The 17,543-nt window shown below is 33.2% G+C and overlaps 2 protein-coding genes across 3 annotated transcripts; one reads left to right on the top strand and one right to left on the bottom strand.

Annotated features, from left to right (window-relative positions):
- Positions 1-428: 428 nt before the first annotated feature.
- On the bottom strand, positions 429-16,864 carry LOC130663828 (photoreceptor-specific nuclear receptor-like). 2 transcript variants are annotated; one of them, XM_057463315.1, is made up of 7 exons: positions 16,212-16,864; positions 12,622-13,057; positions 8,837-8,940; positions 5,329-5,521; positions 1,929-2,053; positions 1,341-1,835; positions 429-1,271 (listed from the first exon to the last, which is right to left on the bottom strand). In XM_057463315.1, exons 1-7 carry the CDS (start codon positions 16,327-16,329, stop codon positions 1,033-1,035), a joined length of 1,710 nt encoding a protein of 569 aa, XP_057319298.1. In that variant the 5' UTR covers positions 16,330-16,864; the 3' UTR covers positions 429-1,032. The 2 variants fall into 2 exon arrangements, with proteins under 2 accessions (XP_057319298.1, XP_057319299.1); XM_057463316.1 differs by having other exon boundaries at positions 432-1,271; positions 5,329-5,443; positions 16,212-16,858.
- Positions 2,458-4,840, top strand: LOC130663827 (centrosomal protein of 78 kDa). The gene has a single exon (XM_057463314.1). It carries the CDS (start codon positions 2,728-2,730, stop codon positions 4,570-4,572), a length of 1,845 nt encoding a protein of 614 aa, XP_057319297.1. The 5' UTR covers positions 2,458-2,727; the 3' UTR covers positions 4,573-4,840.
- Positions 16,865-17,543: the final 679 nt, after the last annotated feature.

Raw genomic sequence — 17,543 nt, 5'->3', positions numbered from 1 at the left:
TTAGGGCAAGTAAAAATTTTTTGCTCCAAGAAATTATTTTTATTCTGTATAAATATTAAATAAATAAAAATTTTATTAAATGATATTTAATTATCCAATGAATTTGACAAATTGAATTGCCTGGCTAAAGTCTCATCGATAAACTATTATCTGTAATTTATTATACATTAAATACGCGCGCATGATATCAAGGGATTGGTACGACAAGACGCCATATGTGACAAATCCTTAGGGCAAAGTCAAGGATTACATTCGATAAATAAATCTAAATATTTATTTATCAACTCAAGTCACCATAAGTCACCCAAATAAAAAATAAAAAACTTTAAATAAATAAATAAAAACAGATAATATGGTATTTAAATAAATAAATTTTATATACTTGTTATATTTTATTACAATCACGTAATTATAACATTGCCGCGTCTAACGATCCAATTTTATTGAATCTATATTTATTATTTATATATATATATGTATTATATACAACGACAATTATATCACAACATAAATTTAAAAAGATTTGATAGTTTTTTTTTAGCAAATGCTATAATTTTATCATCATTATTACTGACAGTACTCAATAATATTACATATATTTATTTATAAGTGTTACGATTCAAAATGAATCCAATCCAATCTAAGTCTAAGAACACAGTAAATAAATATGTATACTATATATATTAATATTACATTATATATATATTGCAATTATATACAGCATTTTCTTAAAATAATCTACTGAATTATAACTCAATCGCACAATTTTCTATCGTTATTAAATATATTTATGGCTATATCACTAATTATATATTTTATATATAATTATAAAGCCTCGTTTACTTAATCTATCATTAATAATAACAGTAATTACTATTTAAATTATATCATACAATTACAAGATTATGTGAGGCCAGATTTTCATTGATTAAAACGAATTAGGCTATTGGATAACTGATTAAATGCAACATTTAATGTAAAAACATGACGTTTAAATTTACGAGTGAGTGATGATCTAATAATCATTGATTATTAATTTTTATACATGTCACATAAAACTTTTTCCATTCGAGTGTTACCGATAGTCCGATGGAAATAAATCAGTTCGACTCGTGACGCCGGTATGTTTCTCAACAGCGATAGCATTAGCAAAAGTCTTCCGAATCTCTCTGGTCTACCGGGTTGCTGAGCACGTGCGTGCTGTCCTAGCATAACTTGGGCTTGATCTTGAAGATTTTCAATTTGACTTGAATCTTTGAGTCCACGAGTTTCTAATTACATAATTTTATTAATTAATATTTATTTAGAGTATTCAAAATAAATAATTATTCGTAAATTACCTGGTCTAAAAAGAACGATAGCTTTCATGCAAGCAAACTCCGCGGGATCGACCATCATATTTTTGTATCGCTGAAGAGTGTCGTGGAGATGTCGGATATCTGCAGCAACTTGGCTCGGCTTGTCTTCACCGACGTGCATTCCTGAGTGTGGATGAGAGTGTGGAGACAGAGTTAGTGCGGTCAGTTCGGCGGCATTGAAGAGCGATGATGATTCGAGAGGCAGACACCATTGAACGGCATTGAGAAGAAATAATTCAGACCATGCTTCTTCTAGGAGTATCACCTGGTCGCGAAACGGTAAGCTGGCAAATGAAGGCAAATTTTTCGCCCACTTCACGGCCATGAAGAGCAGCCTTGCACTCGTTTCGTAAACTGTCTCGGCACTGGCTGGAGAGTAGAGGGATGTCATCACGGGGGGCAATTGCGAGCAAAGATTTCTTTGGGCTGTCAATGGTTCTTCGTTTGTGACGTCTATGCTGTCTTCGGATGCGTTTCCTATTTTTTTTTTAAATTTTCCGCGTTAAATATTTCTGGTGTAGTTTAGAAAAAAGTAGTGAAGATAATGAAAGTAATTTTTTAAATAATTACCGTCAGGATCTTCGCGTTGGGGTAGAGGGGTTGGAACTGCGGGTGGATTTGCTGTTGATGTTGGCGCTATTGCTGATAGTGGCATCGGCGCTCCATATCTTGCCATTGCTAATGATACTGGTGGTCTATAAAATAAAATAAATATAAAAATGATTAGTCAGATTATTGATTTATTGGATTCTATAATGAGTCAGTTTTAAAATATGAGAAACGTGAGATTTAATAAATAATATTTTTTATTAACATGATTCTGTTTTTTCTCACAAAATTTCTCACTGATTAAAAAAAAAAATTCCGATCTCAGGTAATTATTTAACTTTATCTCAGCCTCTGTAGAAAACAAAAAAAAATATTCAAAAAATTTTCCTTTAGTTCCACTCTTTTCTAAGACTCGCGGGCTCAAGGTTCAAATTTTTTTCTCAATGAAAAAAACTATCTTAGGATTTAAATAAATTTATTTTGCAATGATATATATTTTATATATTTAATTAAAATTTTTTACATTATTGTACAAAAAAAAAATCGATAGTATTTTGTTTAAAGAGTTAGTTGCCGCATAAAATCGCGTGACACATTACACATGTCAATATTTAATTAACAATAATTTTTTTTTTTTTATAATTATTTTACATGTACTGTGTTTTTTCTTACGTGTACAAGTGCATATACCAAATGAAAATATTTAATTCACGCAAATGACGCCACTCACTGAATCATCCGCAAGAATAATAAACAAGGTTATAAATAAAAATTTAATAAAATTAAAATATCATCGATATTGAGTGATTTTAATCAAAAGATGACGACAGTACCGAGAGGCCAAAATTTTTCAGCTTGTTATATAGATTTATGTAAACAGCACCGTGTGCGCCCATTGCCAGTAATTTGCGTATCATTGCCGCACAGATTAGATTTTACAACCGATCGCGTAAAAATGGATGACTGGATACCGATACTGAATTCGCTGTCTCTCGACCGTACATTGAAATCCGTAAGCGTAAGAAGTAAATATCAATTGCGGAAGCCGCTCGAAGAAATAAATTCCGAAGGTAAAGTTCGTGCCGCGGCGGCAAATTCAAATACAATTAAAAAGAGACCGGTAGTATTAACCCGGTATTTATTAGAGTGTTTGAGCCACAGCGTAGCGCAGTGCATCAGAAATTCAAATGCATTGACGTGTCTTGAACTTGAAGGAGTGCCCTTGCCGACAGATTGTCTGGCTGCACTGTGTGTTGGTCTTGCAAGTACAGTAACACTTGAATATTTATCACTCGAACGTTGCTACATTGGTGACAACAGTTGCGCAATGATTTGCCGTACAATTGCTGATGTACAGAGCATAAGATCGCTTAATTTAAGTCACTGTGATTTGAGTTCTAGTGCTGGTCCTGCTTTGGCATCAGCACTGAGCCGCCAAAAGCTCGTCCTCTATCATGACACCTGGAAGAATTCACTGAGATATCGTGAGCCGAACTTGGAAGTGATGCCGGGCTTAAGACGATTGACGTTAAATGGAAATCCTTCGTTAGGTGACACCGCAATTGCACAGGTTATCGACGCAATACAAGACAGCTTGTGGCTGAAAGCACTGGATCTACAAACTTGCGGGTTAACAGACGCTATTGGTAATAAAATAATTGAATTACTTTATCATAATAAGACATTGCAAGTTATTGATGTTAGATCTAATTGTCGTCTGAGTGAGAATATTGTGAGAGATATTTTTGAAAAGTTGGATCAGAACAACGCAGGCTGTAGACTGGAGTACAGATTACTGGCTGCTAAAGAGAGTAAGCATAAGAAATTTATTAGCGATGACAGAGACAAAAACAATAAGAATAATGAAAACAATATCAAAGTAAGACCGAAGACTGTTGCTAGAAATAAACGCGTTGTTAAGACGCGGTTTAATCGCACTCGCGTTCCGGTGATAAATAAACCTGTTACGAGATCACTGCCGTCTATTGTTAAAAAAAATTCAGCGATGGATAAAAACATGGAGATCAAACAAGAGCAAATGAAGCAACGGCTGCACTTGGATCTTGAGTCGCATATTAGGTCGACAAAGTCACAAGTTGATGATGCAGATGATGAGTACCATAGTGTTTTGATGCAGCTGTCTGAGGCGAAAGCAAAGATAAATAAACTGGAGATGGAGTTACAGGAAGAACGAACCCGCAGACACGTGATCCAGCGTTTGTGGTCGCGGAAAGTCGCCAAGGAAAAAGCGACTGATCTCAATGAAGAGTCTGGACAAGATAAATTGATAAGCAAAGCCGATGAAAAACCGCGAGTTGATTTAATTATAAAGAAAATAAAATCGGAAAAAATTTATCGTGAGAAAAAGTCGCCGAGTAAATTATCCAAGTCGGAGAACGACATGAAAATTTATGTGCCTTCAATCCAAGACGCCATTCCAGTGGAGAAAAATATCGGCGACCACCGTGACCACAGTTCACTACTGATGTCTTTGCCTTCTTCGTCCGCCTCATCTGCATCCTCATCTTCGTCGTCGTCGTACGAAAAAAGTTACTGCAATAAAAATTTAAAAACTCCCTCATCAGCGTGCGAACGCGCCCGCGCGATTTTTGCTCAGATAATAAACAGTGACATAGCACTAAACCTGGACACCAACACCAGCTAGCACCTGGATACCCATCAATCAATGTGTATTTTTATCAAGAGTAAAACGTCGTGTCGAGTATAATAATAGCCAATGATGTGTATGGTCAAAGAGTTTCAAATTATTAGGCGCCCTGGCGATTTAAGATTCGACGTTTGTCATATAATATTTATACATAATTTATACATAAACTAAATATTAAAAGATCTCTTAGCAAAAAAAATTTTTATGTAAAATGATTAATTATTTTGATACTCTGTATTACGTTATTCAATATACCGTTGATACGTTTATACGTCATACATGCATGTAATATATTTTTATTATCATTATTATTATTGTATATTATATAGATATATATAATTGTCGGGTCCACATTGATTTTAACTTACTAACGGTTCAAAAGGCATTACCTGAAGTATTTCTACGGTCAAGTAGTCAAAGGTAATTTTTCATGATAGATCACGCTCGACGTGGCAAGCAACTCGTGTTGCTCGCGATGTTGAAGATAACGCTGCCAAGATCAAACGTGCTAACGGCATCCTCTCTGCTGTGTGTATATTACTTGTTGTTTATGCTTTTCCTATTACTCTATACTCTATCGCTCTATTATCATACGTCCACATGACAAACATGACTCGCGTCTACTACTTTTATGTTAAAAAATTTTTTGCCACTCGGTAATTATAAAATAAAATAAAATAAATTAAACTCAGGTACGGCTACTGTATACTGTACTGATTGTGAGATTAGTAAATAAATAATAAACTGGCTTACCCAAAAACTCCAACAGCAACGGCAGCCTCCCTCAGCGCTCTCTCTTGGTCCATCTCGACGAGAGCTTCCGGTCTTATGGTTGCCGTGTTCCTTGGCTGCCTTTCATTTTGCACGGCTGCAACAATCCAACGAGTTTCCTCTTGATTATTCATCATCAGGCAATCCTTCCATGCAGCGCGAGTTAGTTGTATCGCTGCAGGACGACATGTCCAAATAATAATATATAAGAGGGAAGATAATGGGAATTTTTTCGCTTGCTGATGTTAAGGAAAGTTAAGATAAGACTTTTGTCCGCTTACTATTTCTATATAATGACAATAAGAATTGTCTTATTTAATTGTAAATAAACGGGGAGATATCGAACTGATTATTAACGTGAATGTGGCATGTCCGCGACCCGAGGATTTGATTTATTAAATTTATTATACAGATTCTACAATCTTTACTGATGGACTATATAACGCTTTTTCCCTGGCTCTGGCTCTGGCTCTGACTCTGACTTTGGTTTAGGTTCTGGCTCTCCCCCTCTCGCTCTTTACCTCATTGTCTTTCGCCGTCGGACCCTTGCCATGTCAATTTTACGTAACACAATTATATCAGACGATGTCTGCGTTTGACAGCATGACTATGATGAACATGTTATACCTTCATAACCGTTAGATAACAATGAATTAAATTAAAATTGGTTATCAAAAACACAGAGAAAAATGGGCTTGAGAAGTCTACGAATTTTTATTATTTGCCGACCAAACTTGAAACAGGAAGTTGAGTTGCCAAAAAATATTATATGCAGCACAACAATTTTTTGACGACTCAACTTCCTGTTTCAATTTTGGTCGACAGCATAATAAAAAGTCGTCTATTTTTTGTCTCCAGTTTTCACCGCGAAGAAGAAAAAAAAAATATGCATTAAAACGCACGAAGTAAAAGTAAATTTGATGTAATTAAAAAAAAATTCCAAGTAAAGTAAAAAACAATAAAGGGGTAAAGACTAGAACCCATTTTAAAATGCTCGCGGTTTAACGTTGAGTAATTCTGCATAATAATAACGAAAACGTGGCAATTTTTCCCGTGGGTTGTTGTGGCCTGCTGAGCGGCTTAATGGGGTCCTCCTACTATTTCCACGGCCCTTTGCAACCTTTTTTCTCTCTGCCTGGTTATTTAAGTTTTTATTATCATTATTATTATTATTATTTTTATCTCTCTTTCGCTCATACTTAAAACCCACCCTCAATTTCAGTGAATCCGTGTGTTATGCGTTACGTGTCGTCTCACTCACGTTAGCTGTCCTTCGTGCGGTGGAGGTTGCGACCAAAGAGATAAACGTCCCGTCGCGTAGCTCTCATTTGCATGGACCCGGCGGGTGGTCGACACCGAAATGCAAGCGGGTTTCTCTTGTCGTCGCACTTGCCACCACACAGTCGGTCATACTCAGTACTCTGGAGTGTAAATGTACGTACATAGACATGGACAGATAGAGAGGAAGGCCCTATATATATATATATATATATATATATATAGATATATAATACACGGGGTTGTATCCTGGCTCGGCAGACAGCAACCCACTGTTGCCTGTAGCCTCGGCTGTCGTGCTCGTCGTTTGGTTGTCCTGCATACGTTTATTTCCTCCAATTAACCCTTCAGGCGTCGGGCCACGTGACCGTTACGTTACTAACGACCGTGCCAGTGTTTATGGAGCGAATAGCGCGTCATGGTGAACCAACTAACGCTGCTACTAAGTCATACCACATAATACACTTCATAATATCCATTATAACCATAATAATAATAATAATAATAATAATAATAATAATAATAATGATAATGGTACAAGTACTGTACTCTCTGTATGCCAGAGTGACATGACAATACATATATAATATATTATTTTGTCTATGTACTTTAGCTGAGATACAAGAGCTGCCAGTGTAGTTATCTACATTGATCAGCATTCTATAATGTACATGTTATATTAAATGGTTATTCAGTATATAGAATGTAGTCATAGTATACATGAGTCATATTACACGGTTAATGATTACTGTAAGCATTCAAGTGTATATATTGATGGTATGTGTAATTTTCATCGTGTTTATATATGGTTCAATTAAAAATATCAGAGAAAATTTTTTCGATAAACGATTTTTATTATTATTATTATTATTATTATTTTGTAATTTATTTTGTATTGCGCATGGTCATAATGTTGTTATTATATTTTTGGCATACATGCATGACCTTTTTATTATTAAATTTTGATGTCTTTTTATTATATTGGAAATCACCAGGACCTTCACTAACATACTATATATATACGCAGAGAAATTTTTAGTAAAAATTACCCAAAAAATTTGATACTGTGAGGACATGTGGTAAATATCTAAATTTTTCCCATGCACATTGTAAAATACACTGCTCACAACACAGTAAAAATTTAGTTACTGAATAGATGTCCTTACAGTACCAAATTTTATGGGTAAATTTACTCAAAAATTTTCTGCGTGTATATCTACACAGAAAAAAAAGATTTCTTGGCACAAGAATTCTTTACTCGCCCCAAGAAAATTTTTCCCAGCCCAAGAAATTTTTTGGATTATAAATTGAAAACAGAAATTTTCTTACGGCGAGAATGAATTTTCTGAGAGCAAGAAAAAACTTTTTGAGTCAATAAATTTTTTCTCGTCCCAAGAAAATTTTTGTGTTCAATTTATAATATAAAAAAATTCTTGCGCCCAGAAATTCTTTTTTTCTGTGTATACACTGTAAAAACTTTGCGGATTAAATCTGGAGTGAATGCGAAGTGATTGCGAAGCGGATGACTGTTTATTTATTTGATCCCCTCGGAGTGAAGATTACTCCGAAGAGGAGTTTATTTTAATATTAAAACTCCGAATCGGAGTGGATGTGGATTGAAATAAAATCCAGATCCCTCCGAAATCACTCATCTAAAAAAACAAACTTCCTATTTACTCCTTATGCGGAGTGATTTTTTTAAACTCCAGAACTCCGAATGACGGAGTGGATTCAGATTAAAATAAAATTCGTAATTACTCCGAATTCACACCCGATTTTTTTCCAGCATATTTTGTAAGACAATTTAATAATAAATTTGTTAATTTTTGTGAGTAAATTATTATAATAATTTATGCGGGTTTTATTTTGTATGAAGTTTTAATGAAATAAATTTGATTTAAAAGTGATAGATTGGTAGTGAGAGATTGTCGTCGGAAATAAGGCAATAAAAAAGTTTTCGTATATTTGGAGCTCTGAAAGGAATGATATGAGGACGATGGGAAATGGGAAATCGTGTGATTGTATGTTATTGGTTTTAGTGTAGATGAATAAAAGGATATCAGGTGTTTCACGTTGAACAAAAAGTATTAAGAGTTGAATCGAAAACTTACATAGATGATATAAACTTCTGCATTCAAGTTAATTTTTTTATTTATGTCGCACATGGCTTTTGAAAGATATTTTATATATGTAATATGAATAAATTACTTACCGTCTTTGTTCATTCCCATCGCCATACATTTTTTTAGACGACACGCTTGGCATTGATTACGATGAGCTTTGTCGACGATACATCTGCCAGTTCCTGCTTGACACCTGAAACAAAGTTGTCAATTTGTAATCAATGATGATGATAGAATCCATTTTATTTTAATTAAAAGTAAATAAAAAATCTATAAAATTTATTGCTGGTCATTTAGTACTCGAGACAGTCTGGAGTGCACTTATTTCTAAATCGGGTGTACTGAGAAAATGGCGTTAAATTTGATTTACTTTCATTGTTAGGACTAATTCCGTTATCCCCGATCGCGAGTAGATGGCATCGTCAAAGTTGCTACCCCGAGGGGTTGATCACGTAGTACAAGTAGTCTTCTTCTTATCCCTTAGTAATCCCAGTGAATTCTGAAGCTCGAAAAGAGCCTCACGACCCACCAGTAATGACAATGAGCCTTTTTTAAATCTCCAGTGTACACATACTCTTACTCAAACTCCAGTAAAAATCCAATAAGAAGCATATTCACTTTAACTATAATTGTTATCTACACAGAAAAAAAGAATTTCTTGGCGCAAGAAATATTTTGTATTATGAATTGAAGACAAAAATTTTTCTTGGCTCAAGAATTTTTTTCTCGCCTAAAAAATTTTTTTCTAGTTCCGAGAAAATTTTTTCTTACCCCAAGAAAAATTTTGTTTTCACTTTATAATACAGAAAAATTTCTTGGGTCAAGTAAAAATTTTTTGCGCCAAGAAATCCTTCTTTTCTGTGTAGTTAAAAGTGATTCGAAATTACCGTCACTTTCTTGCTCAGTCAGATCACGATAAATTTTCTGACAATTGACGTCAAAAATTTATCATTCAATTTCTCTTCACTTCTATTTAGATGCAAAATGACGTTAAAAAATTTTTCCGCGCATTTAATTTAAATGTTAAGAAAATGGCCGTTGGTAAATTTTTCGCTGGTCATTTGACGTCAATTATCTGACGATTTCTCTGCCTCATTCATATTACATCACTGAGTTAAATTGAGGCTTGAGAAAAAAGTAAAAATTAAAACGGCTATTAGTGGGATTTCAATACCCGTCAGTCATGTAAAATAACATAAAATATGTGTAAACGACAGGAGGCTTGTTGCATATCAGTCAGTCAGTAGTCAGCGAGTTTGCGTTAGTATCTTGTCCTGAGGGCTACGGGCAGACCGCTGCAGTGAATACACACACGCGTTAGAGAAACGCGTGTGGCAGCGGCAGGGGTCACACACAAATTGATTTGCGTTCACACCCCACTGGAGAAGACTGCTCGTCCTCGTGCCCTTTTTGGATTCACATTCACCCTTCAGAACCACATCATACATTTATTTACGTATCTTTTCACTCTATATATATATCTATATCCCACTCTCTCTATTTTATTACATCTGCATATACATACACATATATATAGATGTATATGTAGATGTATACATTTACACTATTTGTTGTTTTATCAGTCACACCTCGTAATAGGGCGCACAGTTCCTCGGGAAAATAACAATTATTATTTTATTAATTAAATTATTTATTTTGTAAAATAAATTTATTAATAGAATTGTGATGTATCAGTGTCCGATGGATATTTAATTGCATCTGGTGTATGGCTGGATCTTCACTTTTATTTACGCGGTAATCCCGCAATTGTGGGCGCACTATGGGACGCATCTGTCACAAAGTATAAGGCGTTAGTGGTATATATATAAGAGGATATACCGAGAGACTGGAGAAAGAGAGAAAAGTCGAATGAGTTCTCTACTTGAACTAGAACCCTCACAGAATAATTGGTTATCTGTGCGAAGGCTCTTCAGCTTTGATCGCATTACAATCGATTCAACTATCTCACGGCCATCTGATACAAAAAAATTTATTTCCAATACTAAAAAAAAAATTTATCTTAATTTTATATTTATTTATTAAATAAAAAATTAAATTTTAGTTATCGATCACAAATAATTTTCTCAGGTTTTTTAAAAAAATTAAATTTCTAATATTGGTAATAAATTTTTCCCGCTTTTAAAGTAATATTTAAAATATTTGAACCCAAGTCACGATCAAGTGACAACTATTTTTCAATCGGTTCATCTGACAGGTCAATATTGTGTGCTGTGGATTTTTTACAGAGGGATAGTAAAAAAGTAGTAGTCAAGAGAGAATAAAAATAAAAGTAAAAAAGAAAAAAATTTATACGATATAGAATAAAAGCAACAACAAGTGATTTTGGCCCTGACAAGAATTGGATGGAGATGGATGGCAGGTCTCTGGGGGCAGTGTAATAGTTTCACCCGTGCCGGTAGTCTACAGTTTTGCTCACACATATATTTATATTGTAGATACAAACACACACGCACATATAGCCAGAGATAGAGGAACATAATGTGGGGATACTTGGTATTGTCATGCCTACTGATATTATGTATATAATAGGTTCGTATATCCAAGATGAGCCTACTCGACCTGGACAGATTCAATGCACACATGGCGAGCTACGCATATTATTATAATATATGAATTACTGGTATAACTTTCAACGCGTCGACGAGCCGTGTACACTTGTCCTTTGCTCTGGGGGATCACCTAGCAAATGTTTACTATACTTCTTGCATATTATATCCTACGGGTTAAAAAATACATTTTGTGGGTATTAGTGACGATGGGGAACAACGAGGATTTTACTTTATAGTCCAGGACCAGGGGATTTATAATAGAATCATTTATAATATTTCACGGCTGTTGAGTTTTAAATTGTAATCTCAGTAAATTATCTTGGGAATAATTATTCGAGTATCGAAATATACACTCAGAAAATTAAGTAATTGTGTTTATTATCCTAAATTTTTAATTCCAATCATCTAGAATGATTCGAAAGTTTTTAAATGCAAAGATAGTCAGTGTTACAATTTTTTTTAATAGAGATAAAAATATCAGGATGGTAACGGTTACTATCAGGGATTGCAATTAATATTATTACGATCTAGATGATTCATAAAATCATCTAGATAATATTCACTACTATCGGATTGATAGTAAAAATTTTACCATCACCAGATGATAATTCCCATCATTTAATTTTCTGAGTGTAGAGAAATTAATCAATTAAAATAAAAAAATAAGTAGATTAATTATTTTTTTCTATTGATTATTGATAAGTGCTTTCTATTGATAATCTGTCATAAATTTTTATCAAATGGAGTCAAAGTAACTTTAGATTTTTTTCTGCTACTAAAAGTATTTTTAAATATTAAAAAATCACAGGGGGGGTTGAGCACAATGGGATAATTTGACATGTTTATTAGTGGATAAAATTTTTTAATTTTTAGAAAATGGTATCGTGAATTTTGAATTAAAAAAATTTATCATGATTTAAAGAACCGACTTAGCTGAAATATTATATTTTGGCATATGAAAGCTCTTTAGAAAATTTTTACAGCCGAAAAATCTAAAAAAAATATTATTTAAAGAAATTTTTTTATTCAACTGACGTCAATCATATAAAATCATAATAAATATTATTTTTAAATTTTATCTGAAATAAAATTTTTCACTTGTGTTTTTTTTTATTTTTGACTCTCTTCGGTACCCGATGGCCCAGTCTGTCTTTTATTTAAATTCTCCAACAAATTTCAAATTTTCAAATTTCGAATTTGCTTTAAAAAGACTTCATTTTTTTAAATTTTTAGCGCGAAAAAATAAAAGTATTTCCATAAAATAAAAAAAATAATTAACGTAATAAAATTTTAAATTTAATTACCGATAAATTAATTTTCTCCGGACACTCCTCTTGAAAAATCCACTGCAGCCATTGCAAGCAAGAATCCCATAGTGTTTTCCAGAACTGGTATCCCCGCAGACGACGCAGATGAGTCCCAGACTACGGGACGGCTTGTTGTTGTGCTGGGACTGCTGCTGCATTTGATGCGGGGACTGCTGCAGTTGCTGGGACTGGTGCTGGGAATGCTGATGCTGATGCTGAACTTGGAGCAAGTGCGGGTGCCCATTTGACAGCGCAGACATGTAAGGAGACCGAGCCAGTGGGAATTCCGACGGCATCGGACGACACAGAGGTACAGGGCAGTCTTGTACCGAACGTGAAGCATAAGGATCGTGACTCGACGTTGATTCTGTCGCTCCCAGTGGACTGTATCGTTCTGGTAGTCCTGGTGAAATTATACTAGACTCTCCAGAATCTTAAAAAAAATTTTTAAATTTAAAAATTTTAATTTAATATTAAAAATGAAATAAAAATAAAAATTACTTTTCCTCAAGATTAATTAAAATTTTTTTTAAAATAAACAATTTAAATATTAATATTGATCATCGACAGTTATTTAATTTTTTGATCATTGTAATAACAAAAAAATTATTATTTCCATTTGATTACTTGAAGATTAATAATTGTTATTTTTTTTTTTATTGTTATTACTTATTTAGTTGTTACAGGCAGACGAAATAAATAATAACGGAAAGTTATAAATGTTTAGTATATAATTCGGATGAAGTTGATTATGATTATTGATATATCATACGCCAGACTTTACACAAATGTCGAGCTGATACGCGAAAGAGCAGTGACCGAAGTAAATTTAAAAGTAAAGCATCTTAATATGTGTATTAAATACAACAAAAGTATCACAATAAAAAATCGGTTGTATATATTGGCCTGTATGTATACTTACTGCTAAAATAATTTAAAATTTAAAAACATATTTATACAATTGTCATCCTGACGACAGCAGAATTTATTTTATTTTATCTTTAATATTATTCGTTGATGTTTAAATTAATAACATCAAACAAATGTTACTGACCACGGGTTATAACTTGGAAATTTTTTTTTTATATATTTTATTTTTAGTTATGACACAAGTCCATAGATATTTAATCAATTACTTTTAAAAAAGTATATATCGAGTATTTAAATTTGTCAGCAGTAAATTCAAAAGATTAAGATTTATATTTACAGTCGATTGAGCAAAGTATTTTTTTTTCTTTTTTAAATGTGAGGAGAGACGGTATTTATTTATTTGGTATTTTTATTTATATATCTTTTTTAATTTAAGAAGCTTAGAGGGATGCTGAGGTCCTTTGGTCCTTGGCAAACATAATTTACATGGAGAAATGAGTTTTGAAAAAGCTCAGAAAGTATCGAAATTGCATAAAATATTATTATAATTCTGGCGCGATTGAATATTTATGAATCACAAGGGGCTAAAATAAAATACCCAATTTTATTACATATATATAAACTCAATTTCATGATAACTTTTATACTACACAGAAAAAAAAAGGATTTTTTGGCGCAAAAAATATTTTCTAGTCTTAAAAAAATTTTTAGCTCTAATTTAAAATGCAAAATATTTCTTGCGCTAAGAAATCTTTTTTTTCTGTGTATATGTTATATTAATAACATTACCTCAACTATTTCGGTTAAAATAATTGAATGGCGGTTATATAATTGTAATAATTGTTTTTAAATAGATACAATAGATGTTGTAGTAATTTAAAAATAAAAGGGACATAAATAACAAGAATGAATAATAAAATAAGAGGGGTGATGTTATATAAAGCGATACTCGACGCATTATTTAACTACTCTTTCTCTATCTCTATCTCTATATACATATACATAACAAGCAAAGTATCTGATGGTAGTCAACGAATACGAAAATGTGATTTTGTCGTACTACGCAAGGGTCGTACAATTTAATTTGAATTACTGTTACTCTTACTGTATTACTTCTACAAGACCCGTCGCCCACTTACTTTATTAGTCACGCTTTTCATCAGATCGTGATTTTATGGGATTATATTTATCGCTTCAAGTGTTGCGACACCATGCAATCCAGTAACTTTATCAATAATAAATAATCTATCCTTATTTTTTTTTTTGACTGTTAATAGTTTTCAAAAATTACTAGTCGTTTTTTTATACCCGCGGAAAAAAATGATTTCTTGGCACAAATAATTTTTACTTGCTCCAAAAAAATTTTTACATCCCCTAAGAAATTTTTTGCATCATGAACACGGAAAAAAGAGCAGTTAAAAAATTACAGTTTCTACAGTAAAAAAGGCTTTCGGGGCAAAAATCTTTAAACATTAAAGCTTAAACTGTAATTTTAGAAATTTTTTATAGTAATAAAATTAATACAATTTTAAGCAGCAAATTTTGCAGTTTAAATCGACAATATCGAGTTTGAAACTGTAATATTTGTTATTTCTGTAAAATTTACTGATAAAAAATGTAATTTTTACAGTTTCGGACTCGGAGCGCTTTACTACTATACGAAACTGTAATTTTTCAACTGCTCTTTCTGCCGAAAAAAATTTCTTGCTCCAATTTTTTCTAGTCCTAATAAAATTTTGTTTTCATTTGATATGAAAAATTTTTCTTGCCCCAAAAAATCTTTTTCTGTGTAGAGTCGAGTACAAAATAAATAATTTAAAAAAATAATAGTAATAAAAAATATTAAAGTCAGTGCGCAATAAAATAAAAGGATGTATTTGGTTGTGAAAAATAACTGGGGATTTGAGGGCTGTAGACCGTTTAGCAATTTCTCATCAAAATTTACTCTCGCCACACCCCTTGGGAGCATGTTGTATATAGTGATATAGTAGTAGAGTAGTATAGTTGGCGAGGCAACGCGCAATGATCCCATAATACCGGGCGCAGGTGGCGCCCGACAAGCCCGTGGCATCCACCAGCATTGATATGCTAATGAAATTTGACGCCCTCGCTGCGGAACCAACCAAGAGGGTCACAAAAAGAACTGTTACAAATCCGTCACCTTCAATCTCTCTCTTATACAAGAGTAAGAACCCAACACTTTTTTTTGTCTCTCCTCTCAATCTCTCTCTCGCTCTTATTCCTTTTCATTTCGTTTTATGCTCTTTCGTAACTTCCTTTGTCGCTTAACCCTGGAGTTCCCCGTGCTCTGGCATTCCTACGTCGTTACACCCGACGGGACTGAGATTTGATTACTCTAATGGCATACATACGCACCCACCCTCAGACTTATACTTTTATTTTATTGCGCCCACTTGTTATGTCAATGGGGTAAAAAATTATTATTCAACTTGCGGGATATTATTTCACCGTTTTTTAATGTCGCAATACTTTAGCAGTAATAGAATTTAAATTACATTTAATGCGTTTACTTAATTTATCAAATTAACTGATTTAAATAAATATTTGTTATTTAATTACAACAAAAGTTAATTCAGTATAAATATAAGCAAGATAAACAATTTCATTTTAAATATTTATTTTAGTGTTGTAAGTTTTTAAGTTATTAATAAATTTTTTTTTTAAATATATCCATATATATGTCATATATTACATACCGTGACGAATACTCAGAGGACTTGTAGGACTTCGCGGATGTTCAGAACTAGTGTCATTTTGCGATGATTGTCTTTGAATTTGTTGGCTGTCAGGAGTAGCGATGGCTGTTCCATTCATATTTGGATTTAATTAATTAATTTAATCAACTGAATTAATAATTGATAATAACTGTTCTTTATTTTAACAATCACTGTAATAAAATCTTTGCACACGTAATAAAACTCACTGTTAAAACTCGAAAAAAAAAAAAAAGAAAAAAATCTTCAGTGGAATTGAGTAAAATAATTAATGGTTATTTATTGTTTCGCAAGATTTGAATTTATAATGAGCATGAAGTATCGAAACTGATCTGTTGACAAAAGTCGACTGGTATCTGGTGTTTCTCGTCGCCGTGGTGGATCTCTGCCCGATATAACGTCGAGTATCCCGATCTCAAGCCCGATGTTAGTTGGTTTTCATACACGACGCGATTGGTCCGCTGGTACTTTTGAAGGCGGGATCAGGAGGCAACGCGAGAAAAACAACAAAAACGTATACGAGGATTTAACCTATAGCCGCTACGTTTGACGCGGCGTCGCGGCGCAAGCGCCGATCATCAAACCCGACCAGGCCATCCACCCTTCGAGGAGAATCATCCCTCCTGACATCCTTGCTCCCTTGCTTTTGCTATTTTTTACTCCCTCTTTTATACTTTTATTTATATACCCAGCAAGCTACGGATTTTATACTCACATATATGTGAGTATCCATACCTGTATGCTTATATCGTACATATATTTTTATATCTCTGTGTATAGTACGTGGATCATGAACCACACGTCGGAAATTGTTTATCATTGCAGGCATCAGTCTTGTCTTATTATAATACACACAAGATATTTATAAACAGATGTGTTCATTATCATGGATAATTTATTAATTATTTCTACATCATAAGCATAATCTTATAATTTTTTTTACTCCAAGTACTTTAACTCATGATCCTTAAAAAAAAACAAGATCAATAATCTATTAAACAAATATTGCATTTATTTTTGTCAATAAAAAATAGTCAGACAAAAATAGTGAGTCTGATCAAAACGGCGTAATCTACTGGCGCGAGTAGATAAAGTCAGTAGTAAATAGACGTTGAAATTAAGTAGAGTATCCGTTACAAGAGCAGACGCATTAAACTCTTGACAGTTAGCTTTCTGCGAGTGCGATTAGCGACCGAGAATTAATCTGTTCTTGTATAGGTATATAGTGCAGACAAACTATTTGGATCGTGATACAGGAGAGTAGAGGGGGACGTGAATCCAAGAATCGTTATCGAGAATACGCGGTGAGAGTTA

Source organism: Microplitis mediator, chromosome 2, assembly GCF_029852145.1.
Source record: "Microplitis mediator isolate UGA2020A chromosome 2, iyMicMedi2.1, whole genome shotgun sequence".
Taxonomy (NCBI): domain Eukaryota; kingdom Metazoa; phylum Arthropoda; class Insecta; order Hymenoptera; family Braconidae; genus Microplitis; species Microplitis mediator.
The sequence above is the reverse complement of the archived record's forward strand: the minus strand, read 5'-3'. Positions and strand labels throughout refer to the sequence as shown.

What these genes read in the sequence shown, in the direction of transcription:
- LOC130663827 (XM_057463314.1), top strand. Translation starts at nt 2,728, where the DNA reads ATGACGACAGTACCGAGAGGCCAAAATTTTTCAGCTTGTTATATAGAT.
- LOC130663828 (XM_057463315.1), bottom strand. Translation starts at nt 16,329, where the DNA reads ATGAATGGAACAGCCATCGCTACTCCTGACAGCCAACAAATTCAAAGA. An exon ending in CGGAGAAAATTAATTTATCG is followed by an intron (nt 8,941 to 12,621) that starts GTAATTAAATTT and finishes ACTTTGTTTCAG; the next exon opens with GTGTCAAGCAGGAACTGGCA. An exon ending in GATGGGAATGAACAAAGACG is followed by an intron (nt 5,522 to 8,836) that starts GTAAGTAATTTA and finishes GTCGTCCTGCAG; the next exon opens with CGATACAACTAACTCGCGCT.